Source organism: Aptenodytes patagonicus, chromosome 1 (assembly GCF_965638725.1).
Source record: "Aptenodytes patagonicus chromosome 1, bAptPat1.pri.cur, whole genome shotgun sequence".
NCBI classification, from domain to species: domain Eukaryota; kingdom Metazoa; phylum Chordata; class Aves; order Sphenisciformes; family Spheniscidae; genus Aptenodytes; species Aptenodytes patagonicus.
The window spans coordinates 51,014,043-51,041,207 of NC_134949.1; the positions used below are offsets into that span (position 1 = coordinate 51,014,043).

The following is a 27,165-nucleotide window of genomic DNA, read 5'->3' on the forward strand; positions in this document are numbered from 1 at the left end:
ACAAAAGTGGTATTGATATAATCCTTCCCCCATAATTTGAGCACAGCTTTTATCACATACTATCAAACAGCAGAGAACATCAGTTTCTGTAAGCTCAGATACTGTGTTCAATACAAACCTTAAGCTGTCCCTCTAGCTCTTCAGTTTTCTGTTCTAAATAAAGACGTTTCTCTTTGTACTCTTTAAGATTGGCTTCCAGCTGAGCACAGTATTCCTGCTTATCATTCAGCTTCGCTGTAACCTGATCCAACTGAACGCTGACCTTATTTAACTCCTGAGGTAAAATAAAAATACGAAGGTGGTTAGTTTTTAAATAACTTCCAAAAATGACTAATGTCACATATGCTTTAAATGATCTAACATGTTCAAATTAAAAAGGAAAATAATATTCTTTTTTATTCTGAGGGGCAGGAAATTGAGAGGGGAAACACAAACACGTACACAAATTCCCTCTGTTAAACTGACGAAATTTCTTTTAAAGCCTCAATATTACTCTCAAACTTTATAGGCTGTGGGCTAAAGGTGTTTTAAGTTATAAATGGAAGAGGAATTGTAGGTAATAAACGTACTAGATCATGCAGTTAGTACAACAGTAACTAGAAAGTACCACTACAAAACCTTAGAGAAATGCTGTCTTCATGAAATCAAGCACCACCAAAGAGGAAAGCCAATACCATGGAAACAGTCAGTTCTCCACATACCAGAGATGATTTCAAACCATTTGGTCCAACAAAAAACAACGTAATTTCAGCAAGAGACATGAACACATTCACCTAGTAACCACTATGATGACAGCTACATCAAAGCTCGTTGCTTTCCAACCAAGCTGATATATTTAATTATTAATTAATTATTTAATAGTTGCAAAAAGAGATCTTCTGTTTATCGCAATTAATTACATTCCCACCCTAAAAAATGGTGTTATGTTAGCATCTGCTGGATGTTTCCATGAAGACCACAGCAGCACTGATCTAACAATGCAAATATTTGATTCAGCAGCCAGTGTAATGCTTCACTAGGATTAACACACATTAAAACATGCAACTTTAACAACAGCCTTTTGGTTTTTTGTGTCAGTTGGCACACAGATAATTACTTCTGAATACAGGCATCTGATTCTGAATTTATCTGAATCTGCAATAAGAGTTAAGAGTTTTCACTTGTACCCAGTGCATTCTACAATCTTTTCTTCGTAACATACAGGTGAGAATTGAATTATAGCCCAACAGGACAGCTTAGATTCTGAACCATAATCCTACAGCAAGGAGTGGATTCCTAAGTAAATTCTTTACACTGCAAAATATATCTGGTCCAGATTACAGCAAAAAGAACTGAATACATATCACATGGTTAAAATATCCTAAATTATGATTTCCAAATGCATAGTCACATGTTTATTTAGTTTGCAAACAGACTATTCTTAGATTTTAAAGTAGTTTTTTAGGTAACATAGAAACTTCATGTTTATGTGTTGCTTATAACCTGTTGCTTATCTTGCAGTGCATGCTGGGCAGTGTCCAGATGATTCTGAAGATCCGCTCTTTGAGCAGCTTTTGATGCTTCTGCTGAAAGTAGCAATTCAGTCTTTGCTTTTACCTGAAAGACAAATTGTATTTCACTAAAACACCTATTTTACCGTAGCTCATCTTAATTTTTTTTATACTCATCCGTAAGTTTAATAGTAAAATCAGTAGTTTTCATGTGCTAGTGTAAAAAGAAAAAAAAAAGAGGAAAGATTTTCAAGGTTTAGAAAAATAGCAGGATTTTAAGCCACAGTTAGTTCTTACTTTGAGCTAAAAAACCAGACAAGCAAAAGAAAACCCACCAGTCCCACTCATCTTCTATTCTAGGAAAATATTTTTACTTACTAACAAAGAACAATGGGATAGACTTACCGCATTCACACCCATGCATACGTTGATAACCTCAGACTACATGCACATTTAAGGGTCTCCAAAATTTTTAGAAACAAAAAGAATAAAAAACAACAAAAATAAGCCTCCACATGCATACTATTTTTCTCTGCTCCTATCTGCCTGTTAGGGAGCAAGCCTCCCTTCCTTCCAAAACACCCAGCAAACAAAATTTAGAAGGTGGGTATGAATGGTGTTGGTGCAGAGGGGCAATATTCAGGGTCACCTGCTATTGTGGTTTACTGTTTTTCTCCCTAATAGAAATGCTACCTCTCTGAAGACTGTAAGGAAGCTCACATTGCCTTAAAAAGCAGTTGCAACACTCCATAGATTATTCAATTCTAGCTCTAATGAAAAAGCAGCTCAGATAGATAGTATAGCGAAGCCCAGTAAAAACATCACAAAGCTACATTGGAAGAAGTTCCTAGACCTGTTTGGAAACTGAGCAACACTAATTCAAAAGACACCACAGTGTATTAGTCCAACAACAACAGTACTAGCTGCTCCAAGTGTACCGATGCAAGACCTTCTGATCAAATGTTATTTATTCTTTGGGATAGCTGAACATAATTAGCAGCTTTTAGCTTAAGCAAACTTTCACTCTGGTGCAGAGAATCCAGGACTGATAAGAGCAGAGTTTTGGATGGCTAATCATTACAAATACAACAAGAGATGCTTGAGGACAGATTTTCCCAACTCAATTATGAACTTTGGGGTTGGTTTAAATAAAAACCAAAAACAATATAGACAAAACCAACAACAAAAAAACCCAACACTTGCCATCCATTGCTATTCTGAATCCACTTACATTTTCCTCAATTTTATCTGCCTTATTTTACTTCATTCGTCTGTTAATAGAAACATGCAATTTTTCCCAAATTGCTTTGTACGTTCTCTGGAGAGAATACAGAAATCACAAGCAGGATTTATCATCACCAGACAGTATAGAGTTCCATTACCTGTACATCAAGTTGTGAAACTTTCTCTTTACTTTCATTGAGCTGGCTGGTTAGTTCAGTGATGTTTGCTTCCAGGGAGAGCACACGGTCTTGAGCAGCTCTTAGATGTGCCTTTTGCTCCTGCACTTGCTCGTGCAAATTCTCTTGGGCTTGTTTATGACTTTCTGATTGATTCTTCAGCTTCTCTGTCAGCTGAGTTACCTGCAGTGAAAAAAAAAAAAAAAAGGAGGTAATTAGAAGAGAAGGCTGGAACAGCATGTCCAAGGAAGTCATAAATCTTTTTAATTTTAGCGTGTCTTGTCATGGCTTTGGAGTCTCAACACTATCACATTTCTTTTTCTGAACTATTACAGTAAAGCTATATTGCACACAATACCAGAATTTAAAAAGGTTACTAGTTAAAAATGGAAGCAAAAGGGATTTGTCAATTTGGCCTTACTGTCACAAAACCAAAATACTAAGGAGACAACAGATGCAGGCTAAACTGAATTTTGATGTTGAAAGCAGGAATTAAACCTCTTTTTAAAGTAAGAGAAACAAACATGTATATGTATCCAAAAATTATTTGTAAGCACATATTACTAGCATATGTACATAGGAAAGATCTAGGAATTCCTTCCCCTATGCTGATAGCAAGGAAGTCACCAAAACACAAGTTCTGTGAAATTTACAGTAAGATCTTTAAAGTAAGTATAAAAGAAACAGCAAAGTACAGAAAAGATTAATGTCATATCTGATGGGATAGGAAAAAAGGAAACATGATTCAATAACGAGAGTGAGAGAAAAGAAACAAGTCTCCGAGTTCTTACCTGTATTTGCAATGCATGGTTTTTCTCTTGTAGCTGGTTAAGAACTGCAGTTTCTCCTTCACCAGCTTGAATTTTTGCATATAAGTCCTCTCTTTCCTTTTCTAGCAGAGAGATGTTTTCTTTGCTTTTTTGAAGCAAAGCCTCAAGATTTTGAATTTTTTGGTCCTTATCTCCAATTTGTCGTAGTACTTGCTCCAAATCATTCTAGAAAATCGCATAATAGCTTCCTTAATTATAGGGACCTTAGAAGTTATTCCTAATGCATAAAATGTTGGATAAATTTATTAAACACTCTCTGTATATTCTGTTCTAGAGTTACAAGTTAATTTATTGAAACTAGTATAAGTCACACAAGTCATTTTTACAGAGAAAACATATTTAAACTAATGAAATCCTGAAATACACTTTCATATGAGGATACATAACTATGTTACCTGGGCTTCTCGTAGTTTTGCTGTAGTATTTTGCTGAAGTGTCTGCTGTTCCTGGTGCTGCTGTTTTGCCTTATCTAATTGATGTTGCAATTCTGTGGAATTTGCTGCTTTTTCCTTTAGCTGAAAAAAACCAACCAACCAACCAACCAGACCATTCAGTATGCCAATAGTGCTTAATGTTCATTCCAATGCTAAAAGATTTTACTCTAAACACAAATATTTGAAAACTGGTATAAAAATAAAAGTGTGTGATGCTAGTTAAAGAATCAAAATCTAACCAAAGCATTCATTACTATTAATAGGTGAGATTCTGTATCACAAGCGAGAACTATAAAACAACTATCAGACATGTATGTATTTTAGCTCTCAAAAATCTAAAACATAAGAGACTTTTAGTATGTTTTTTCCAACAGTTGTTAAGATGTAACGACTGATAATATAGATACCTGTAAAACAACATTATTATTACTATTATTAGCAGTTTTAGTAGCAACTTCAGTTTAGCAATCTCTCCACTTCTACACTGGTCAAGGCTTTGCAAATTAGCTACAGAAAAGCTTTAAAGCTTTGGCAACGTACCACTCAGATATTTGGCCAATCCCCATACAGGCAGCAGAAAATCAGCAACGTATACAAGATGCTCATTAAAACAAATAAAAATTAATAAAACAAGTGATTTCTGCCCATCCACCCCACGCAGGTTATTAACTATCAATGACCTGCTGTGCCATATTCACTTTTTCTTCATGTAGTGCTTTATCTCACAAAAATGTCTACATACTAAAGTTTACCGATATGAGCTTAGATGCACCTAAGTCTTTTTTTCACAAGAACCTTAGACAAAGCTCTTAAGTGCAAAAAGCACATCTTTTGTTCACCTGTAAAGCACCATGTACATCCATGCATCTGATAAGCATTTAGCCTTACAAAACCTGTTAATGCAAGTGGCATTTCGGCAGATCTTGACAATTTTACTCTAAGACTTTAACGCTGTTAGTCAAATGAAATTCCCCCAAGGACAAACTTTATAAACCGCAGCATCACAGCAAGTGTATACAGGCTACTATCAGAACCAGAGCAAACTAGAGCCTCCATAAAAGCCCCTACCTGCTCTTCAGCACGAGAAAGTTTTAACTGCAGATCAGCCACCTGCTGCTCTTTGTCCATCAGTTTCTCACTAGACAGCTGCCTCTGTTCCTTGAGCCGCCCATGTGCTTCCCCTAGCTGGCGCTCTGTTTCTAGAAGTTTACTGTGCAACTGCAAAAAAAAAAGCATCCATTTTTTCAGCCATTCTTTAGCCAACAGCACTGCATTTTAGACTCACTTTGCACAGTGTTTACCAGAAGTCTTCATAACCCAGAGTGAAACAAGTACATGAGCTCCTGAAGTCATGTATGCACATCATACACCTCAGAAACACAAATCATGTTAAAGAACAGCATCAACTGCACAAGCATGAACAAATATTCAAAAAAGTAGGTTGGAGGGACCCAGAAACATCCTCATTTATCTACAGAAGCCGTTCAATATGAGTTACAGAGATTTAACAGAAACACAAAGAGGGCAATCCTTCAAAGACATAAGGATTATCATGTAAAACAGTGATGTTTAGAGCAATCTCATCTTACACAGCACACACCCTCACTCCTGTAGATCCAGCGGCTGAAGCACCATGCCTTTACCTGCCCTGCTGGTTCCCACAATATACTGTTCTGCATTGCTAGACTAGTAAGATTGTGATTTTTAGCTTGATCTGGCTACATCAACGGCATTCATTCTCTGCGGAGAAGAGATACATGAACCTTTAGTGTAGGGCACACAGTAATTTTGGTGGCTTGTACCCCAGCACCTCCCAGCAGCAGAGAGTAAGTAGGGGGATGCGCTCTTCCAGCTGGACATAAGCCTGCCTTATAATTTTTTCAGTCATCAAAAGCAGTACTGCACCATCTTCAAAATGCAAGTATGGCCTTTTACAATTCACTGTTATAAAAAGCTCTCTCCATAAAACCAGCTTTTCTTCTATTTGAAACTGTCACTATAGGCCCTGGGTTACCTCCTGCCTACTTCTACATGAACACATTCACAGATACAGAAATGAACTTCCAACTCAATGCAAAAACAGAGTATGGATCAGGCCTTGCAGCACAGCAAGAACTTTCTACAGGTATCAGGATGAATGAAGCTTGCTTCACTATGAATTTATGTCCAAGGCCCTTGAACCATTCACCTTTTAACTCCAGGTCCTCCCTTCAATATCCCTAAACCTTTCTCACACTTTCCTCAAATCCCTGCTAATATCTACGCAAAAGGCAGCACAATCTTGTTGCTCACTGCAAGCTACCACTTGTTGACCAGCTGGCCGCCTAGCAGGACAGAAAAAGGAACAGTGGTTTTGATAACATTAAATCTTCCCCCCAGGCATCGAGCGGGTGAGGCATGAACATAAGTCTCTCCTTTACCCAGCTGCCTGTTTCCACAAGAATTTAACACTGAAGAACCTAACGCTGAAGACCTCTGGGCCATCTGTCAAAATTTGGCCGAAGTTATCAAACTCCCCTGCAAAAGTTACAGGGGATGGAGACAGGGAAACAAATGTGTCTATGCCTTATTTTCTTAGGAAACTAAGCTAAATTATTTGTTTATGTGTCCACAACCACAAAAACTGTGAATGAAAAGCTGTTTGGCATGTGGCTAAGATGCTGGCTGCTAACTGTGACTGCACAGTTAAGAGAGAGGTAGGCGAAGAGGGAGGACAGGGTGAGAAAAGAGACCATCATCTCTCCTCCAGTAATCGAGAACATTTGTCTTTTTCTGCAGGAATCACTAAATTATTAATACTTCTTCCTCACTAAAAATATGAACAAGAGCTGGAGGAAAAAAAATCTAATGAAGAAAGGGTGCAACAAGATAACTATTCTAACTATTCATGGCTATGTTAATACTGGGAGAGAATATTTGGAAAGAGGGATATCAGCAAACAACAATTTACAGAAGTCACTTTTATTACAGTCACAGTTAAGTATTTTTGAAGGACTTTTAAGATTGACTTTAAGTAAACAGAACTATAAAATCCAGGATTAACCTATGTTACAGAATACAAAAATCATAAAAAAATATTTAGACTTTCAAAGATACAATCAGGTAGATTCAAATTTTCTCAACAACAACAGTATTTATTAGCAATTAACACTTCTTCAAGACTGAAGGAGTCCATATTTTCTTGTGTTACCCTCTTCCTATTGCTGTGCTGGAACCAACATTATCATTGAAGTTTTCTTCCATTGTGAAGATCACTTCCTTCACATGACCCAAATTCTAACATATACAAACTTAACCAGACATGCATCTGTTCAAACGAATTTTGAGAAGATGGCAAGGATTCTTTGAAAATGTGGTTTGACTAAACAACTATACATATAGCTTCATAAGCAGCATTCATTGTGTCAACATAAGCTATCGGACTACATGCATAAAAAGAGAATTCCATTAAAGTATTAAGTGAACAAATATGAGGAATTTAGTCTTTTCATGACAAGAGTAACTGAACTCTTGTTTGGAGGGAAAGAGAGGAGGAGAAGTTTTTGTTTGGCTTTAATTTTATTTTATACCATGTATGAAGGGCTTTTTTCCTCCACTATTCTTTTACAATACAATTCTAAAACACATCCTGAGAACCCGAACAAGCTGCTGGATTTCTTGCTTAGACTGTCTTCCTTCCCAATGGTATCATCAGAGAATGTGCGATGCCTCCATTTCCCTTCACAGAAATTCATTCAGCGATGCATTATTCACTTTCCTCCTCCTTCATTTTCCCACCCCAAAAATCCTTCCTGAAAATGCCCTCTCAGGCTGAAACCAGATTTGAGCTCAACCTCTTGGCTGTGCTTCTGAAGCTTGCATACATGTTGCCTAGGCAGACTGAGGCAGTTTTATCAAGTGAGGATTCCAAAGCAGATAACAAATATAATTACCTCCCCTCCCCCTGACAGAAGACTGATAGGAGAAGGAAAGTCATTCTGGGGATGTAATACATACATAAATGAAGTTTTGCCAAGCCACAGTTCTTCCAAAATAAACTACACATGCACAACTTGCAACTTAATCTATTTCAGACTTGACAAAGGTTGAAAATTGAGACACACTCATTTTAAAATGATAAAGTTTTAGCAAGAGATTAAAATGAAGTACGTCATACTAACAAAAACCAGATTATTTTTTCCATCTTAGGACTGGACACAATTCCTGATGCACAAATATTTCTCCAGTCTAACATACTACTCCCCGAGACACTAGATAAAACAGAGTTCAACCAGCCTCAAATGCCAGTATGCTCAATGTTACACAAAAGTCCTGCTTCCATAACTCACTGGACTCAGCAGAACAATACATAAACAGCGGGGGAACGTATGCTCTGGGTGTTGTCATAGCTATCAGCAACATAAAGAGAAGGTGTTTGTGGAGAAGGAAGCAATATTAAGACTTCATACTATCCCTGCTTTTCACACTAAGTATACCCTACTGTATTCACTATTCAATTTTAAAGCAAATCAAGCATTGTTCAGTTCTAATATAAAACGAAGACTCACTTTTCTCAAACTTCCTATAGAGTAGTAAAATTACTACTAGAAGTGAAATTACTTCTGATACTCTACCTGAATTTGTTTTTCGCATAACCTGAATTCACTATAGCTTCAGCTACCTTACTGAACCAGAATAAATAACCTTGCTGACTTCTTAGGATTTGTCTATTACCATATTTGTCATGGAAACTGAATATTCTGGGTTGCCCTCTCATTTGACAACACTTCCCTTACTTCAGGGAATGCATCAACAAAAAAAGGGGAGGGGAAAAATTGCAGGATGAAAGAAGAGTTCATTTAACACTGTAAGAGAAAAAGAGTGGACAAAAAACCTGTCTCAGATCAGCTAAAGCCTTTTTTATTCAAGCACAAAAAAAAAGTCAAATCAGAACATGATAAATAAGCTACGAAGTTTATGCTCATTCAACCTTAATCTTCAAAACTGAAATTATAAAGATAGTTTTAAGAAGAGTTCCAGACAGAACTGAATTAGTAAGATGTTTCCCTTTCAGAAAAAGGGGAATTATACTACAGATAGACAGATATTACATTAGCCTTCCCAGAAATAAAAATGTGGAAAGGTGGTTAGAACTGTAGATGTTGCTGAGTTTGACTGTGACACAGGGGCTACAACAATCCTCGTTTGCCCCTGACAAGAGTTTGGACCTACTAGAAAGGTTCAGACGTAATGAGAAACAAATAGCAAAGAACTTCTGCACTCTTATAACAGCCTCTTCTTTTTGCCTGTTCTTTTCTTTACTTCTCTAAGGGGAAGACGTGATTGTATTTCGTTCCCTGCAGTGTTAGGAAGAATGCTTTATATTTATTCAAATACCAGCTAGCTTTACATTTATTCAAATACAACTACTGGTTAGTTACTCCCCTTCAATAAGGAAATGCAAATGCATGTGCATGAAAAATATGCATGCACAGTTTAAAAAACCCTAATGGGATGGTTTAAGGAACCATCCCAATAGGATGGTCTAGGAGGCTTAAGGAACCATACCTGACTCAGTTCGCTTTGGAGTTGCAGGCTATGCTGCTCTTTTTCCTCCCTCTGCTGCTGGAGCTGTTTACATTCCGCCTTGAGATGCTGGTACTTTGTCTCTACTTCAGACAACTCTTCTTTAAGCTTCTGGCTTGCTTCCCCCTTCTCACCTAGCTCTGTCTGTAATCTCTGTATGGAGGCTTCAGATGCAGACAGCTTTGCCTGAAGCTGTTGGCAGTCCAGGTCTTTCTGGTGAAAGCTTGCCTGCACGTTCTTCTTACTCACAGATATTTCATTGTGTTTTTCTTCTAGCTGGGTGTAGTCCTGTTCTTTCTTCAGCAGCTTCTCAGTCAGACTCTATGAAGAGAGTTACACAGCAATTCAAATTGCAATTCTGTTTACAGCTGTTCAATGCATTATTCAAATTTCTTCTCAAGTGTGGATGCTGAACAGTGAAGAACTTGCTCAAAAACATTATTAAAGGAAATATTGACCTCTATTTTGTATTACACAAGTTAATTCTGGAGCCCATACAGCACACAGGTTCAACTGGAAATATTGTATTTCATATTCTCACATAAATCCACTTCTTCTTACTGAGAACACCACATGAACTCTATTTCTGTATCCTGAAGACTAATTTGCTTTCCCTGAACATTCAAATTCTAGGTTATTACAACTGCATTTGCTTGGGGAAAAGCTGAAACAGTAATTTGAGTTATTAGTACACAGGAAAAGTTTTCAAGTACCAGTGTCCTTCACACAATTCCCTAAGCAACAACATTTGTGGTTTAATTCCTGTATAAGCCTGTGCAGTCGTCATGCTGGTCATTTTTAGAAGTATCCTAATTTTGCCCTGTCACTATATTTACAGAATGATCTGCTATCCAAATTATGGAAGAGAACCTGTGAAAACTAATAAAACTTGTGACGTTGGTAAATCACAGAATGAAACACTCATGATTTAACTTTCATCTTAGAAGATGATGTTTTTACATTTTAATTCATACCATCTAATTTCCTTGCATACAAATCAGCTCAAAGAGGATGGTTGCTCTGAGTTTGAAAACACTAAAAATTGAGATTCCCTAAAGGAAAGACAAACTTCGCTGAGCGTCAGATTTTTCTTACCACATTAACAACAGTAAATATTGCAGCGTCTAAGGTCATACTATCAAATTTACATGCTGAGACAAATACTGAAAAAAAACTATTTACAGATAATTTTCAGCTATTACATAATGCTTTTTATCACATTTCATGAACTAATCAAAATTATATTCAGATAGAAATTAAGTATCTTAAATGACAAGATATAATTCCAGAAAGTTTAGGTTTTCCCCCAAGCTTAGCTGAGGCACTAACTAGAATTTCAAGCAGGACAGGGAAGCCATGGAACCATTTCCATTTTCCAGTGGCACCTTTTGAAGCACAGAAATACAGCTGCAGGGAGGCCCTGGTCGTCATCCAACCCAAGTAATTCATTCCATCTTCTTGAAATGTACCAGCAGGTTCCATTTATTGCAGCATCTTAGTGATATCTACCTCAGTGGAGCATTACTATGCACACCTTTTAAATGCTTGCATTCTTCCTGCAGTTTCAGTGACTACTGTATTCTCTAGTGACCTTTTCAATTTAAATACAGAAGAATAAAGAACACTTCTAGCATGTCAGCCTGAAAAAATGCCAAGACTGAGGTCGGTCTTATGTATCAAAACTTCAGACGGTTCTCCAACTGTGGAATAACAGTCTTCCAAAGATAAGATAGTCAGTGCTGCAATTCTAGCTATGCTGGGCATCTTAAAAGCACACTTCTGCACAGCATCCAAGAATGAAACCTGTTTTGCTAGAAGAAAAAGCTGTAAAATTATCCCACTAAGTTGAACAGTTTTGTTCTTTACAGATTTTAATAAATGATGACTATATTGGTTGTTATAAACCACATACAGACATTTCTATTTTACAATCGTGATAAAATAAACAGAAGAATCTATAAAAAAGAGAGGTTAGAAAACAAGCAGTCTTGCAAATGAGAACTCTAGCAGTCCAGCAACCCACATGAGAACAAATATAATTAATGCCCTATGTGTCCATTTAAAAAAAATATATACTTTCTAAAGCAAACAACTTAGCCAAAAATTCTGGCTCAAGACTAAAGTTTGGCTACTGAATTCTAGCCCTGAAGTAGGGTATTTTGAAATGTTTCTTGACAAATAAAACAACTTGTTGCTGTTACAGGTATGCAGAAGTTTTTATATATGCACATATATAAGATACAGGAATAGAGTACATAAAGAACATACTGAGGTCCGGTGTCATCCTTATCCTCCTGAAGCCAGTGGCAAGGCTCCCATTGCTTTTAGAAAAGGCTTCACCCTCAGAATGTAAAATAAAGTTGCAATTCCCTTTTCATTAAAGAGAAGTGGCCAGACAGGATCATTAACATTCATACTGAATTGTGTTCCTGAAATACCAACACACTACAGCACCTTTTTCATCATAGCTGGGCAAGTTAGAATTAAGGTATTAATATTACTACTTTGTAACTAGACCCACATGTCACATGTAGAACTGCTATGACCCACTTTGCGAAGAGTCAGTGCAGGGCAGTAACTTAAATTTTCAAGTGAAGGGGGGGGGGGGGAGGGGGCGGAAGAAAGAGAAACAGTTAACGTCTTGAAGCTGACTGAGACTCTGGGAAGCTTTCAGGAATGCTATATAAAACAAAAAAGAAGCAAAGCTTCTTCGCCATCCCCTCACAAGCTATACACAGGACAGCCAAGAGCAGCAAAGGTTCTTCACCATCACCTCACAAGCTATCCAAAGGACAGCCAAGAGCAGCAGCTACACATGGTTGGAGATGCTGCTCCACATTCTGTACTACTCTTCTCTCTTCCTCCCTGGTCTGAAGAGCAATACAACAACGAGTACCAGTGTTTGAAGCCACTGTCCCTGACAGCTGAACACCTTCTGCAGTCATGAATGGTCAGACAGAGCCACAAACAGCTGCTGCTGCTTTCACGAGAGAAGAGCTGGGTTTTACCGACAGCCTGCTACCTCTGTGCGTGACTGAAGCCCACGAGCAGGCTCAAGGCCACAGAGCTGCCAAGCTATAGTCATTCAGGTTACATCAGTGGACCCAGCAGTGTTTCCTATCTGGATGCACGTGCCAGCTGCATCCCAGACATATAAAGGGATATGTGGGCACACACCAGCCACCTCTCTTTCCCAAGCCTTGATTTCCACAGAAAAGAAAGAGGGAATGACAGTATGTTCCAGCACTCAATGAAGAGCCCTGAGCCTTCAAAGGGGGGCTCACCACACTGATCCCTTCTTTTATAACTGCTCCACAGAAAAAAAACATGTATTATATGTTAGTAGTGACAGTGGCCGGACACTAAAGAATGAACTCTGTGGTCACTGACCAAATTTCAGAGTAGTTACATCAGCAGAAGGTTGGAAACTAAGCATTCTTCCCTGCAGATAATGCATCACAATTTTCCTAAAAGAAAACAAACAAAAACCCCCACATGCAATGGGTTTGGAATTACAAGTCTTATACTTCAGGGAACACACTGTTTTTTCACACATTAGGTCTCTTCTGGGTTACAGGTCGTTACTGGCCTCTGCCAGGCAAGCCAAGCCCCATAATTACAGTGCTTTATAAATGAAGGCAAGGCAGTTCCTGCTCATCTCAGAGAACTGATTTTATCTACTTGTCATCTGCTCTTCTCAGTATAGCTCCTGAAAACATAAGAAACAGCTTGCTTGAGGTTGTACATGAGCTTGAAAAACTCCGCGTCAATGCACAGAAATATCTTCCTGCATTGCAATGGAATTACAAACAGATGTACGTAGCAAAATGCAATACATTCTATCCTGTATTAATTGCTCCTCCCCAGTCCCTGATAGCTTCTTCAAGGAGTGCAAACTGTTTGAAGGGGGAGCAATTTCTGTTATTTGGGAAGCTAGTCTTACCTTTTCCAATTCTAGGTCCAAGTCCTCCAGGGCCAAGATTCCTTGGCTAGCATACCATTCTTATGGTTATCGCCTTTCAAAAAGCTGCATAAAGAGGTAGCTGTAAACTGCTTTAAGTCACTGAAACTGAAAGAGGAAAAGTAGCTCGCTGCCACTTCTCTTCTTCCTGTTCCTCAAGTGGTGTTTGGCATTAACCTGACGTAGCAGAGGACTCTCTCTTAAAGTATGGTTATCTTATGCATCAATCTGTTTCACTCCATGTTGTTAATGGAATAGCAATATATTCAGGCAAGGGCTCTATACTATATAGCCATAATTTTGCCAAAAGCTTGATTCAGTGTTGCTGGTCTGTACAGCATGACAATTCTCACCATCTCACTTCTGCACCTGATTTAATGAGTCAAACCAAAAGTCATTCCACTAAAGGCATGTTTAATTTACCAAATTTTAATTGCACCTTCTTATATTCTTTGCAAATGCTGCTTTAATATGATTACATTAAATACACACTGTTTGGTCTCTGTCCTTTTCTATTTCCCAAGATTGACAAGCTTGCTGGTAACTACACATATATAATGTGTACAGTTCATATACAGTGTTATGTATACACGCAACAAAAAGCGGCATGCTTCTTTCTCCTTGTCTCCTTTCCTCCCTTACCTCCATTTACTACCCCACAACACAGGCTTTCTTAATGCAAATACAAAATGCAGCAAGCTCAAAACGCTTTGATAAAAGCTCTCAAGGAATACTTATAAGCTGGGAAGTTTCTGGAGTTTATTTCAGTTTTCTGCCATTCGTGACTCTGATAAAAGTCCAGAAAGTATGACAGGAGTGCAATCTAAAAGCTAAGAAACTGGAAGACCAATGAAGAGAACTCAAAATGTCTTCTGAATTATAATTTTTAGGGAAACATTGTAATATTTCAAAGGGTACTGCTTTTTTCTTTTAATGTGTGAGATGGCAATACTGCTTAATGATAGGTAAGCATAAACTGCAGCAGTTCGAAATCTGCAATCCTAACAACACTGAGGGTTTCAGTTGTAACATACTGATGATCGTTAAAATATGGTGTTTGCTTGTACATTACGATATCCCTCGTGTTAAGCAAAATGGCAAAGGAATTCTCAACTTCTGCAACAACAGGAACTGTTTTGTTACAGTCTTCAGCGCTTCCCAAGGCAATGTGTGAGGTGTTTCTGTTTTAATGTGAACTGACAAGCGTAGAAAATAACAGCATTCTCACCTGGTTTTTCTGTTCTAGCTCTTTGACTGAACTTTGAAGTTTTTGCAGCTCCTGAACATACACAGCTACCTCCTGAGGTCCTTTGGCAAGTTCAGCTCTTAACTGGTTAATGGTAGCCTGAACAGATAAACAGAAAAATCCACATTTAAAACAAAAGCTTTGCATGCATATCCCAAACAAAAGCAATACGTCTGGTAGCAAAATAAAAAGCATGTTGTATACAAATAAACAGCTTAAGAAAACAATCACCTGCAAACTCATCTTAGAGCACCATCAGCTACAGAAGTACCACTGAGCATCATTTCCCAGCTGAGATTCGTTCATGTCCTATTTCAGAAGACATAAATTTGCCCCAGTCCAATAGAAAATGCCAGGTTGAGCACACAACCAATGAAAATCACAACAGATTATCCATTAATCATTATCGCAGTTCTAGCTCAAGGTGAAACCCTCCCAAGTCATTGCAGTTACACAGCCAAAAGCTTTGCCTCCCTCGTAAGTGAAATGTACTGGAAAAGGCACTAGAAGTGAGTCTGGCATCTGATAAAAACTTGATGCGTGACTTTTGGACTCATCAACCCTGCACGTCAGCACAATCAGAGTAACAATACTACCCCATTAAACAGGATTGGTACAAAACAGAATATATCAATGACTGTACAGTATTTGAATACAGTAATGTAAGCAAACAAGAAAAGCACTTTAGATGGGTAAAAATGGCTGCCCTAAAGCATGCTGTGTATGAATGCACTCACTTTGAATACACTATATAAGTGACCTTTTTAAAGAAGTTTCCTTTCATACTGTTCTCATAACCACAGATTTCAGCACAAAGGTATAAATACTGAATTCAAGAATGAACTGAAGCAGTAGAACAGAAGTAGCAGACAATAAACATACTATTTACAACCTTCCTACAGAAAAAGGAAGACCAAAAAGAACATATGAACACAGTATATGTCTACAAAGTGTTATTAATTCTGACTTTCTGAATGCTGTGCTTTACAAGGCTGTTTCGTTACAGAGCTGTTAGCTAAAACACATCCTGGGATCTGTCTTTGGCAGACAAACATTCCAGGATGTTCTCAGAAAACAGAGTATTGATATTTCACTACTGAGAGAATATAATGCAGAAAACGTGCAGAAGCTTGCTAAGGACACCACTGCAGCCTTTTGAACTAGAATTGCAATTTATATGCATAAAGATACATTTCTCTCATTCACAATTCAGTAAGCCACATTTCATTCTTAACATGGAGATGTATCATGGATGAATATTCATTCCTGATACTGTCTGGCTGATGTGTCTGTATGATTAATGAACCAATAAGCAAACAGGAATGCATCTGTTTAACAACCTCTTGAAATTATCTTGATACAACAGAAAACCACTATAAGAATAAAAAGCTTTCAGAAAAAATTTACCTCAAATTTAAGTGTCTCCATTAGAAAGCAGAAAAAATAAAATGGATGGATGAAAGATGGAAATAAGCAGTCAGAAAAGCTGTTAGTAGACACACTTTCTCAAATTTATTTTCAAATATTCCAGTGTTTTTAATGCCTTTGCTTAGTGGAAAAAAAAAAAACAAACAGTCATGGCTTTAATAAATTTACACATAATTTAATCTACTAATCTTGTTTAATTCTGTGGGCACTCAACAATCAAGTCTAGGCCCTGTATTTTATGAAGATTTATCAGATACTGGCATCTGATGAAAACTATCAGATGCATCAGATACAAATCCCAATCTGCAGAGATTCATAGCAATGCTTAGCTCCACAGCAGTGCAGCTGTTTTCATAATGTGTTTACTATGCAGGAGTCACCATAGTGAAAAACTAAACATGGAAGGAGTAGCTCAGAATGAACATTCATCTGAGAGATCTAGACACCAGAGTTTCAGGTGCAACTCTGAAAAAAGGCATAACACCCAACGAAAAAAGAAAAGAAAACAATGAACACATTTAGGTGACAATTGTAGAGCTATACAGAACACGTTTTCCCTCTCCTGCAGCATTTGAAGATGCTCATATAGAGTTTAAGATGATCTTTGTTATTTTCTTCACCCAGGCCATAGATCTAACTTATTTTAAAGAAGTCTCACTTTGGAAATCAGTATTAATACATGTATCTCCTCACTCAGCTCAGCAAAATAGCCAAGGGTGGTGTAAGAACCACTTCACTCTCCACCCTTGAGGTGGTCTTAAAGAACAAAGCTGAGATGAAACATTGCCAAACTTTTATGGCCAGAAAGAAGGACTTCCAATGAAGGACTTCCATTTCTTGTTTTCTTATAGCTAACACTTTTCACAACTGCGGGTTTTTTGAGGAAAGTAGAAAAGTTTTCACCACTATGACTTTGAGTAATTTTTATTTTTTTAAAAAGTCTAATCTGTCACTTTACATCGACAGAAAAGCTTTTATTTTGAACACACCTTGGGCTATTGTTGCCATATGTTGGAATTAAGCAGAGAAGACGGCAACACTTCTGAGAAGAACCAGACTGTCACTGCTTACCATGTTCTGCCACGCAGCAACTCAGTCTTCTCTGGTTCAGCCTACATACTGATGATACTACACAGACATCTGATATTATTATAATTGCTGCAATGTATTTTATAATCCTTCCATACATCTAAGACTTCTTATATGAACACATATTAACAGCTAGGGGCATCATGCAGCCTTCTCCCCCATCTGCCGTTATTTCCAGGAGGACTGAAAAGACCTTCTTCATTTTGTCTTTTTTCCGTTAAAGGCCGCACTTTAAAGCTATGCTTTAAAATGGCTAGTTATGTCATAACTTAAACATACCTAATTTGGGGGAACAGGAGCAATTCATGCTTCTGTGAGAATGTTTTAAGATGAAAGATTTTTGTTACGCCCATGTCACTATGTCATTTTAGCTTCACATGAAAACTAAATATCCAAAACCACAAAAGACTACAGAGACAGTACTTTAAAATGAAATTTAAATTCTGCAACATAGTTGTGGGATCTCACAGTTAAAACCAAATTACAATTATGCAGCAACTTACATGGCCACATAACCACATTATATTCATAACTTCAACTGTGATATTACTTTTTTCACATCTGATGAAGCTCTTGGCATATATAATTTTAACTTGAAAACAATGGTGGATTCATGTTTAGTACAATACTGTACCCTTTCAGAATTCCTGAAGCTCAACATATCTGTTGCGGGGGGAGGCGGGAGGGAAAGCCCTAAGGAGTTTAGAATAATGCCAGGCAGCACTTCACTAAAGCTCTGCAGTGCAAATGAAGAAATAGAAAGTTAAAACTGCAGTTCTGAAATCTAGGGCACATGAAACCCCAGAATAACAAGATGTCAGGAATCCTTCACATCCACAAATCTCAACAGGACAGAGGATACTAGGAGTCCTACAGAAACTCTAGGCATTCCCTCATGTAAGCTGGGCAATTCTGCAAGGACCCCACTTCACTAGGGACCACAGCTCTGCGTTGACAAGTTTTGCTCGCATCGCTGCATTGGTGGGGGACAACAGAAAAGGGGGAGGGCAAAATTAAAAGGTCTCAAACACAGCTGACAGTCTTCAGTGAAGATCGTTACATCGTCAACTCATCCATTAATAAAACTATACCAACCAACCCACTAGTGAGATGCAACAATGCCCAGCAAGAGAATTCTTCTGCAGGTATGGATTCACCAACTTCTCAGTAGAATAAATTTTATGTTAGACAAAAGCCTTTTCAGTGATACTGTATTTTTATTAGGATTTATTGCCATTATCTGTGTCAGAGATTTCCCTGTCATGGTAAACACCACCAAACAGGCTTTAGCCAGGAGGCATCTGAGACAGTTTGAAGAGTAAGGTTCCCTCTTAAAGATCCAAGTCAGAGCTGTTATATGCCTTTTTCTCCATCTTGCATGGACGTGGAAGTGCTCACTGGCAGGAAAGCAGAGGAACCTAAACCAAGAAAACTGAATATTTGCTGTGGGAGAGGCAGTTAGTTTTGCTTCCTTAAACACAGAGCTATTATCAGTTCTGTATGTTTTCAAATCTCCTGTCAGCAATTTAAAGCTTCTTCCACTGACTCAGACAAAGCAGAGGCAAGCCTTCACAAAGTACTTCTGAAGAAAACAGCATATTCTGCAACTCAAGTAGACAGTGAGGTCTCTTCTAAATGGGATGAATTTAAAAGGTTCAAATCCAGGAAAAAAAGGAGAAAAAAATGTAAAAAAAAAAGAAGAAAGATCAACTAATGTGAGAACAACAGATTTTATTTTCTACTTTAGATTGTAACAACAAAGAAAGGAAAACTAAGGCGCTGTTGCCTGGAAACAGATTACAGGTAACATCCCAATATCTTGACCTTAAGACACAGTGAGGCCTGGCAGTCACTCACTTTCTGCTGTAGCGGGTAACAGGCAACACTTGGAGGCCATTATGCAGTGGATTGGGGAGGGGGGTATGTGTGCAGAACAGATTTGTACCTTACACACAAAATATTCCTACAATAAATAACAGGTGTAAAAGGCTTCCCATTTGACAGTAAAAACTAGAAGAAACAAAAATGAAAACCTGTTTACAATATCCATTGAGATTTTTAAATCTCGTGTAAGTTCAAGAATCAAATGTCCTACAAGAATATTCAAATTATTATCTACTTTGTATTAGTAATTTATTTTTATGTATTTTAATAGTCTAGCATCCATTTTCAGACACATCAACTCAAATATTAACCATCATTTTCAGTAACAACTGTTTTTACCCACATGTAGCTCAATAAGGGAAACAAGTCTTTGAATCACACAGATATTGCTCTATTTCTCTCTCCCAAGAGAAAGAGCGCAGCTCTGACAGGTGGCTTTTTCCTCTGCTGTTGGGCTCTTGGAATAACTTTTTATGGCAAGGAAAGGTTTTGCAACGAAAAGCATGGGGGCTTTTGGAGGGTAGATATTGACAGAATTACGCCATTTACTGTAATGAAGAAACATGTCTATTAGATAAGTTAGAAAATTCGGTTAAGAGCGAGCCTTATTCATTATGATGAATTAATATTTTCCATTTTCATATGAAAATCATGGCAAAGCTAACACACACATCTCTAGGTATGACTATTACCTCCGAATTAGCCTGCTCTGCCTGCAAGTGCTTGCACTCGTCTTTCAGCTTTTCAGATTCTCTCTCACGTTCCAGCGTCATTTTGTCCATCAGCGTCTGAACTTGGACCAGCTCCTTTTTCAGGACGGCCACATCTTCCACACCAGGCCTTTGTAGCTGAAAAGTAAAAAAGTAGCAATGAGCAACATGCTGTCGGCAGACGTGCTTCCAGTGTCAATGTAATCTCTAAAAATCTTTCAAATCACCAATTTATAGACAAGGTGACATATACAGTATTACAGCTGTGGAAAAAAAAAAGAGAAAAAACCAAAACAAACCAAAACCCCAAAACCCAAACCCACAGAAAAGTACGTATCATTCCCAAAGGAAACAGGATTTAATGGCTGGTTGTCAGTTCTTGCCTACTAAACTTTGAACTTGTTGATCGATTTCAACCAAGTCTGACAAATGGGATAAGGTCTCAAAGATTAAGTTTCTGTAATTTACATGTAGGTAGATGGCTAGGTACAGGAGGAAGACCTTCCCTGGGAGAAAACACTGAAGTGACAGGGAATCCATGCAAGAAATTTATCCGAAGTCACAATTCCCTGAGAAGTAGACTGTATTGACTCCACTACTCTATAGAAGGGATTACTGTATATACTTTACTGCTGCAATACTCACAAGCCCCTCTCAGGACTGAGACACATAACAATCCAGTACTACACAGACTTTCATAGTGATACTGCCTCTGTCTTCAAGAACTATTTCAGAAAAACCACAAGAACAGACAAAAAAAGGGCAGCTGAAGGAAACTTCTTGAAGGAAGTGTCAGGCATGCCTCATACCAGACCCATAGGTAAAATCTGTTGGTAATTACATCTAAAGTACCATAACATCCCTCAAAGCGAAATGCTATGGAGGGAAAAGGGAGGTGAAAGGCAATACTGGGCACTGAAGAAAGTAGAGAAAAGGAAGTGCTGGCATCTAAAAGAGAAAAGGTACAGGAAAAGGGTAAGAACGCAGAAGGAGAAAGGAAGACAGGAAACAACTAAGCAGAGAGGAATGGATAGGTCCAGTGGCTAGGCACGGCCAAGAGGGACTCATGAACCCTTCAGGGCAGCTGACTACAGGGAAGAAGGGGCATAAACAAGTCCTGCTTTCCTCCAGTCTAAGCAGTGGTTGAGTGGGAGAAACTAGGAAGTCCCCTTCACTACTGCTTTAGAAGTGGCACGACTGCTGAGTCACTAGGATTGGTCCCTGGAGCCACGGCTGTACATAAAAGTCACCAGGAGCCAAAATCCTGGAATACACACACATTGGTATTATCAGCCAAGCGCAGGAGGGAGAACATTAACATAGGCATGATGATGACAGCTGCCAGCCTTTCAGCCACCACGTCACAAAACACCTCTCTGAGCACTTCTTATGAATGCAGCTGTCTAGGGACAGTCAGAGCATAACACCTCACGGAAAAAAGGTGATCTAAAGACAGCTGTGGAGGTCAACAATGGCATACTCCAAGTACAGGCCTGCACAGCACATCTATACACGTAATACCTTGCAAAATTGCTGAAGGGTAGAGCATCAAACAAGCAGAGTATAATACAATGTAGGGTAAATTTTAATATATAAGTCAGAAACAACATATATTTCCTCACTGGAAAAACACTGAAAATGTAGGTCAGTGCAACAGATCAGAAACAATGGTTTTCTGAACTTTTTCAGCCCACAAGCAGACATCTCCAAGTTCAACAAGTTTGACTGCTTTAAAACTGCATTTGCAAGCATTTAAGTATATCCCTCCCTTGACTTGAAAATAACAAAAAAATTAGTGTGATGTGAATACCAGCTCTGTCTTTAAGTCTTCCACTGTACTCCTCTCCTTCTGCAGTTCTTGTGTCAAGTTTGTCACTTTCTGTTCTGCACCTTCCCGAAGGCTGATTTCTTCATCATATTTTGATTTAAGATCTAGTAAGAAGGAAGTTGAATAAATGATCACTTGCACAAGTTGCACAAGCAGAGGACACAATCAGACCTCATGTTAATATACTTACCCACAATTTCAGTGGCCAGTTGTGCCGCTTTTTGCTCAAATAAGTCTTTCATTTGCTTAATGTTAAAATTTTCTACTTGGATCTCTTCTAGTTGTCGTTCTAATGATTCTATTTCCATAAAAAGAACAGTATTATTTTCTGGAAGAGCTAGAACAATACAGTTACTCATGCCCATAGCGAACCACAGCAGGTAAATAAGAAATCCAAATTCACCTAACATCCAATTAGCTTAGCAAAGTGAACAACTTTACTGAAGTTAAATATCTACAAGCATGACGCTGGAACCTGTCACTAGTTGAGTACTCTGCAGGATTAAGTACATATTGGTTTTCACTGGTCACAAATAGCCCTTCAGATCACTGCAACATGCTGCTGAACTGCGATTAGAAGTTCTTTAATCATGGTCAGTCAGATACTTTATGCACACATAAGGAAAATTTTATTCCATGAGTGCCTCATGGGGAAAAACACAGAGCAAAAATTATTGGTCTGCAAAACAAAAAAACCAAACAAAACAATTCATTGTTTTCTTTGCTAGCAATGAGTACAGAAAAACACTAAATAAAACCAGCATTTACAAATGCTATAGTTTAAATATCAACAACCACTGTCTTTCTCAGCAAAAGACTTGTACTGAACGCTTGAATACATGAAATGATTAAAAACATGTCCAAAACTACTCACGAGAACTGCTTTCAGAGCCAGGAGAACTCCTGTCTCACTTCTAGAAATTACATACCCTGAGCCTCTGGAACATTTCCCCAGACAATGGGGGGGTAGATAGTTATCAAGAGCTACCTATCTTAAGCACTTACAATGAATTTTTTTTCCCATAGTTGTACCATTCCAGCTTTCTAGCTCTTTAATTTACCAAAAGTGCTTTTTCATAAACCTAAAAGCTCCACTGAAAAAATTTTCAGACATTCCAGAACAATGCAGAAATTAATATAGTAAAATGTTAGCCACCTGTAGATGTAGCCGTTGTCAATCCATCAGACTTAGAATCCTTAAGAAAACAGAATAAATGCATCATTAGACAGGAGGAATAAAAACTACTACTTCCAAAGTTCATCCCATTTTTGGAAAAGACAGGGAAATAAAGACTTCTGTGCTCAAATACTGCACAGCAGTATAAAAATACCTGATTTCAAACAGTTATATCTGGAAGACTGCAAAAGGCCAAGATGATTTTCCATTTCATGTATCACTACACTAAGAGGCTTCCAGACTTGCAACACTCCAGTAACAATCCCCTCCCCCTCCCTTTCCTCAATACTGAAATCTGCCCTAAAAACAGAGGTTACAGACATCATTAAATACATTCTGAGAAGGCATTCTGTCAGAACGCAATTTCTGAGGTTTGTAACAACCCAGTATCTAACAGTATAAAAGTAGTAGTATTACTCATAGTAATAAAAGAAGTGAGAGCTTCCTTAGGGCACAACACACCACAATTTGCCTTGCCTTTTTTGTTCAGTTCATCTGGACATCTGTGAAATCACACTACTCTTCTCCAAAAGTTCTTACAAGAAAGACGCCATCACCCTTTCTCATAACAGATGAAACACCACATTCGATTTATTTTCTTTGATAAACTGAGTTCTGAATAAGCCCAACAGAAGGAAAGTCTGAACTGAACTTGTAGTGAGTAGTATGGAAGAATCATTATCTACTCTGACTTTGTTCTTCAGATTTATATATACGGTTACATTGTGGAGAGATAACTAGCTTTGTTTTCAAGAACATGTCAATATTCAAATTATGGAACTAACTAAATCAGGCCACGTGCCTTACAAAAAAGGTATTAATCTTCAATGTCAATGCTGATGATAAACCTGCTTCAAGTATTTTAAAGCAATTACTTGCAGCCGCTGCCCCTGCAATTTCTCTAGTTCTTTCTTCAGCTCTTCTGAATACCACCTCTCCTCCTGGGGGGGGGGGGGGGGAAGGGGGGGCAGGGGAAAGGAGATGGGGGAAACAGAACTGTAAATTTGGTTGCTTAAGACAGTGGAACACTTTGCAATTTGAAACAGAGAACCAAGTGCAAGTAAAATACATTTCCAACCTTTAGCGAAGCTTGCAAGTCTTGGACTTCTTGTCGGAGCAGTGATACTTCATCTCTGAATAAATATATCCACGGAGAGGAGAAAATGAATATGCAGTGGTTATATTTTGTCAATTACATACAGGTTATAACATGTATTAAATAACTGAAGTGATAGCCATGTACTACATAAATATAACTTACATAATTATAAATAGTTATTTTTAGATTTTTTGAAACTTGGAACAAACTGGATTAATACATACTTATTAGTTCACTTTGCACATCACTTGAAAAATGCTAAACATATTAATTGGATAAGCAAAGAAACAGATACACAAGAAGTCTCATGAAAACAGAACGTAAGTCTAAATCAGTGCATCAGCTCAACCACATGGGTTCAGAATGGCAAAGCTGTGCATTGGGACATTTAACTGTTGTGCATGCCTTTTTATGAAAAGGACAGGTCTATTCTCCTTCATTTTCCGTATCATGTAAAGGAACACTGCTAAGAGACAGCACGCTATCTTACTCCTTTTGAAATATGCAGTTACATAATTTTTCATCCACACAGCAATTTGGTATGCCCCACAGATACACTCACTTAATGGTCTGAATGTTTAATCTTGGGATTTTAAATTCTCAAATTTCATGCTCAAGTTTCCAGCCCTGCAAGAACACAAGATCCAAGCCTAAAATTGTTACTAATTGATTTACATAGCACCCTTGTAAATCGCAGGTCTCCTCACAGAATTGCATAACTATACATACAAGGATAATGTTGCATTACTGAGATACAGCCACTCCAACTGCAGAACACACAGGTCATTAAAATAATGCAAACATACCCTTTCTTATTGTTGTACAGTGACAACACTGAGGAGTACATAGAATATATGTGTGTGGGTGCCAACGCCAACAAATTCTCTCAGTTTTATACCACACAATTTTGTTGCTGCTGTGCTGCATTATCCCCTCCTCCACAGATGTTCTTTTAAATTATCTCAGACTTAGGAGAAAAAAAGTAGCAAAGCAAGCTATTCTTTAGCTAAACTGGGAAGGAATAGATTCAACCTACATTAGCATATTAACATCAGGTCAGGGTCATCAAGAAGCAAGTGAAACACACACACTTGAACCAGTGAAGCAAGAACTCCAAGGTGGACTAATTTTAATGGAAAAACAAACATGGGATATTGGGAGGCTAATTTTTTTCAGAGGAAGATTTTCTGCTATTTACACATTATTCTGCCTGTGTGAGACATTCACTGGAGGTCTGCAAATACAACTTTACTGAGACAGGCATAGCTGTAATGCAAAACCCATACATTGGTTGTGGGTGGAGAAGAGGGAGCAGCTTTCTCACCAGTCTAAGTAAGAGTAAGCTAATATTCACACCTAAGATTATAAATGAAATCTCAGGCAGGTGAAACAGTTAACTATATTAAAGTTGTGCCTGAACATATACCAGATCTGCAACACTACAGCATATAAGATGTTCTGGTCTTCATAGCAGATAAAAAGCTTTGAGCTGTATAAAAACAGTTTGTAATAGAGGGGAAGGAGGAGGGGAGGAGGAGAGGAAGAGAGAGAGTTTGTAATGTAAGGACCCTTCTACAGTAGTTGCTCCGATATTCCCAGTGCAGTTTTGCTTGACAGTTTTAAGATGAAAACTAAATTCAGTTTAACTGACCAGTGGAAAATGAATGGGGAGAGAAAAAGGTGTAAGGGATCACTCTAGACATTGTAACTGTTTTTCTTACTGACATCAAAATCCTCACCAAATCTCCCTTTCTGCTAGGGCTGTTACAATCCCTTCCTCCTCTCAGCACATCTCCTCAGCCTCACCATCTGGCAAATCCTTACTACCTTTTCTTTATGCTCCACTCCATTCCCCACCTGTAATGCCGGTGCCTCCATCCTAGCACCGAGTACCAATGGCCTTGAGAAATAGCACTGGGGAGAGTTAAGACGGTTTGCTCTTCGCACTTAATTATGGCAGTTCATTGGGAGGGTGGGGGGAAGAGGACACAATGTAATTCACAGCACCTAGCTTTCTCTATTGCCTAAATAAGGAACTTCACCTCCCAATCTTGGTCCTATGAATTACATATAAGCTTCACTCCTAGACCGCTAACAGGGTGGCTCCCTGCTGCAGGCTGCAGTATTTCTTTAACGTAGTATTCCAAGTCTTGGAAAAACATGTTTATGTTGAATGAGAGTTCTCTCAAGCAACCATGCAACTGAGAAACGTTAAAGAATGCCACACTAGTAGGATGAAATATCTCATGTGTTACACAACAGCTCACTCCAGACTCCCTTCACCCCATCCAAACTCCCTGAGCTTGTCCACTTTTCAATTATATGAGAGAAAACAAAACCACTTGTCCTTAAACTGCCAAGAGCCAGGAAAAAAATAAATAAATTTCACCAGCTAACATCTGGTTGACATTGGAAATTTGCAGGCATAAATCTTTCATAAACTATATAGTTATGACCAGTAATTCCCCCATGTGAATGCTATTATTCTACTAAGAGTATCATTTCAGGTCTAAGTTATATCACTCCAAAAAGGCTTAAATAAGACAGAGAAGAAATACTCATTCTTGAATAAATGTGCACATAAGAAACCCAATCTACTTGCACCCTACCACTTTCTCCTATAAAAAGCCCTAATTTTGATTTCTTTTGTTGCAGCAGCTGGGAGAGAAGGCAGCTATCCACAAGGAAGGGCCCGTCCGTGCATGAAGACATGACCTCTGCTAATGCTGGCTCTTACTGGCTTGCCGGCTCTACACAATACTGGGGAGATACCGATCTTCATTCAGACAACAACTGAAATACGTTACCTTCCACACTCTTTTCTCACCAAAGAACCGCCCTCTCTTGACTTAGTTACATAAATGCATGTATTTCTTCCAATGTAATTATTTATCATGTTGGGTCACAGTTCTACTAGTGACAAAACATTTGAACCATTTACTTCCCAGCATCGGCAGAAGCCAGCTCTGTTAGCAGGTGACCACCCGCGGGGCTGTGCGGTGTGTACCTCTGTTTGCTGAATGA

The 27,165-nt window shown here is 38.3% G+C and overlaps 1 protein-coding gene across 3 annotated transcripts in view; it reads right to left on the minus strand.

Moving 5' to 3' along the window:
• EEA1 (early endosome antigen 1) overlaps positions 1-27,165 on the minus strand; it is a 73,015-nt gene that overhangs the window by 20,177 nt on the left and 25,673 nt on the right. For 2 of the 3 annotated variants that reach the window (XM_076334438.1, XM_076334420.1), the window contains 14 exons: positions 24,121-24,175; positions 23,918-23,983; positions 23,022-23,061; positions 22,056-22,163; positions 21,848-21,969; positions 20,020-20,175; positions 14,909-15,025; positions 9,702-10,040; positions 5,223-5,372; positions 4,116-4,235; positions 3,682-3,885; positions 2,873-3,073; positions 1,483-1,596; positions 119-274 (listed from right to left, as the gene is read on the minus strand). In XM_076334438.1, the coding sequence (XP_076190553.1) occupies positions 119-274; positions 1,483-1,596; positions 2,873-3,073; positions 3,682-3,885; positions 4,116-4,235; positions 5,223-5,372; positions 9,702-10,040; positions 14,909-15,025; positions 20,020-20,175; positions 21,848-21,969; positions 22,056-22,163; positions 23,022-23,061; positions 23,918-23,983; positions 24,121-24,175 (1,948 nt within the window). The remainder of the gene's footprint in view (positions 1-118; positions 275-1,482; positions 1,597-2,872; positions 3,074-3,681; positions 3,886-4,115; positions 4,236-5,222; positions 5,373-9,701; positions 10,041-14,908; positions 15,026-20,019; positions 20,176-21,847; positions 21,970-22,055; positions 22,164-23,021; positions 23,062-23,917; positions 23,984-24,120; positions 24,176-27,165) is intronic. The other variant, XM_076334428.1, reaches the window with a different exon arrangement.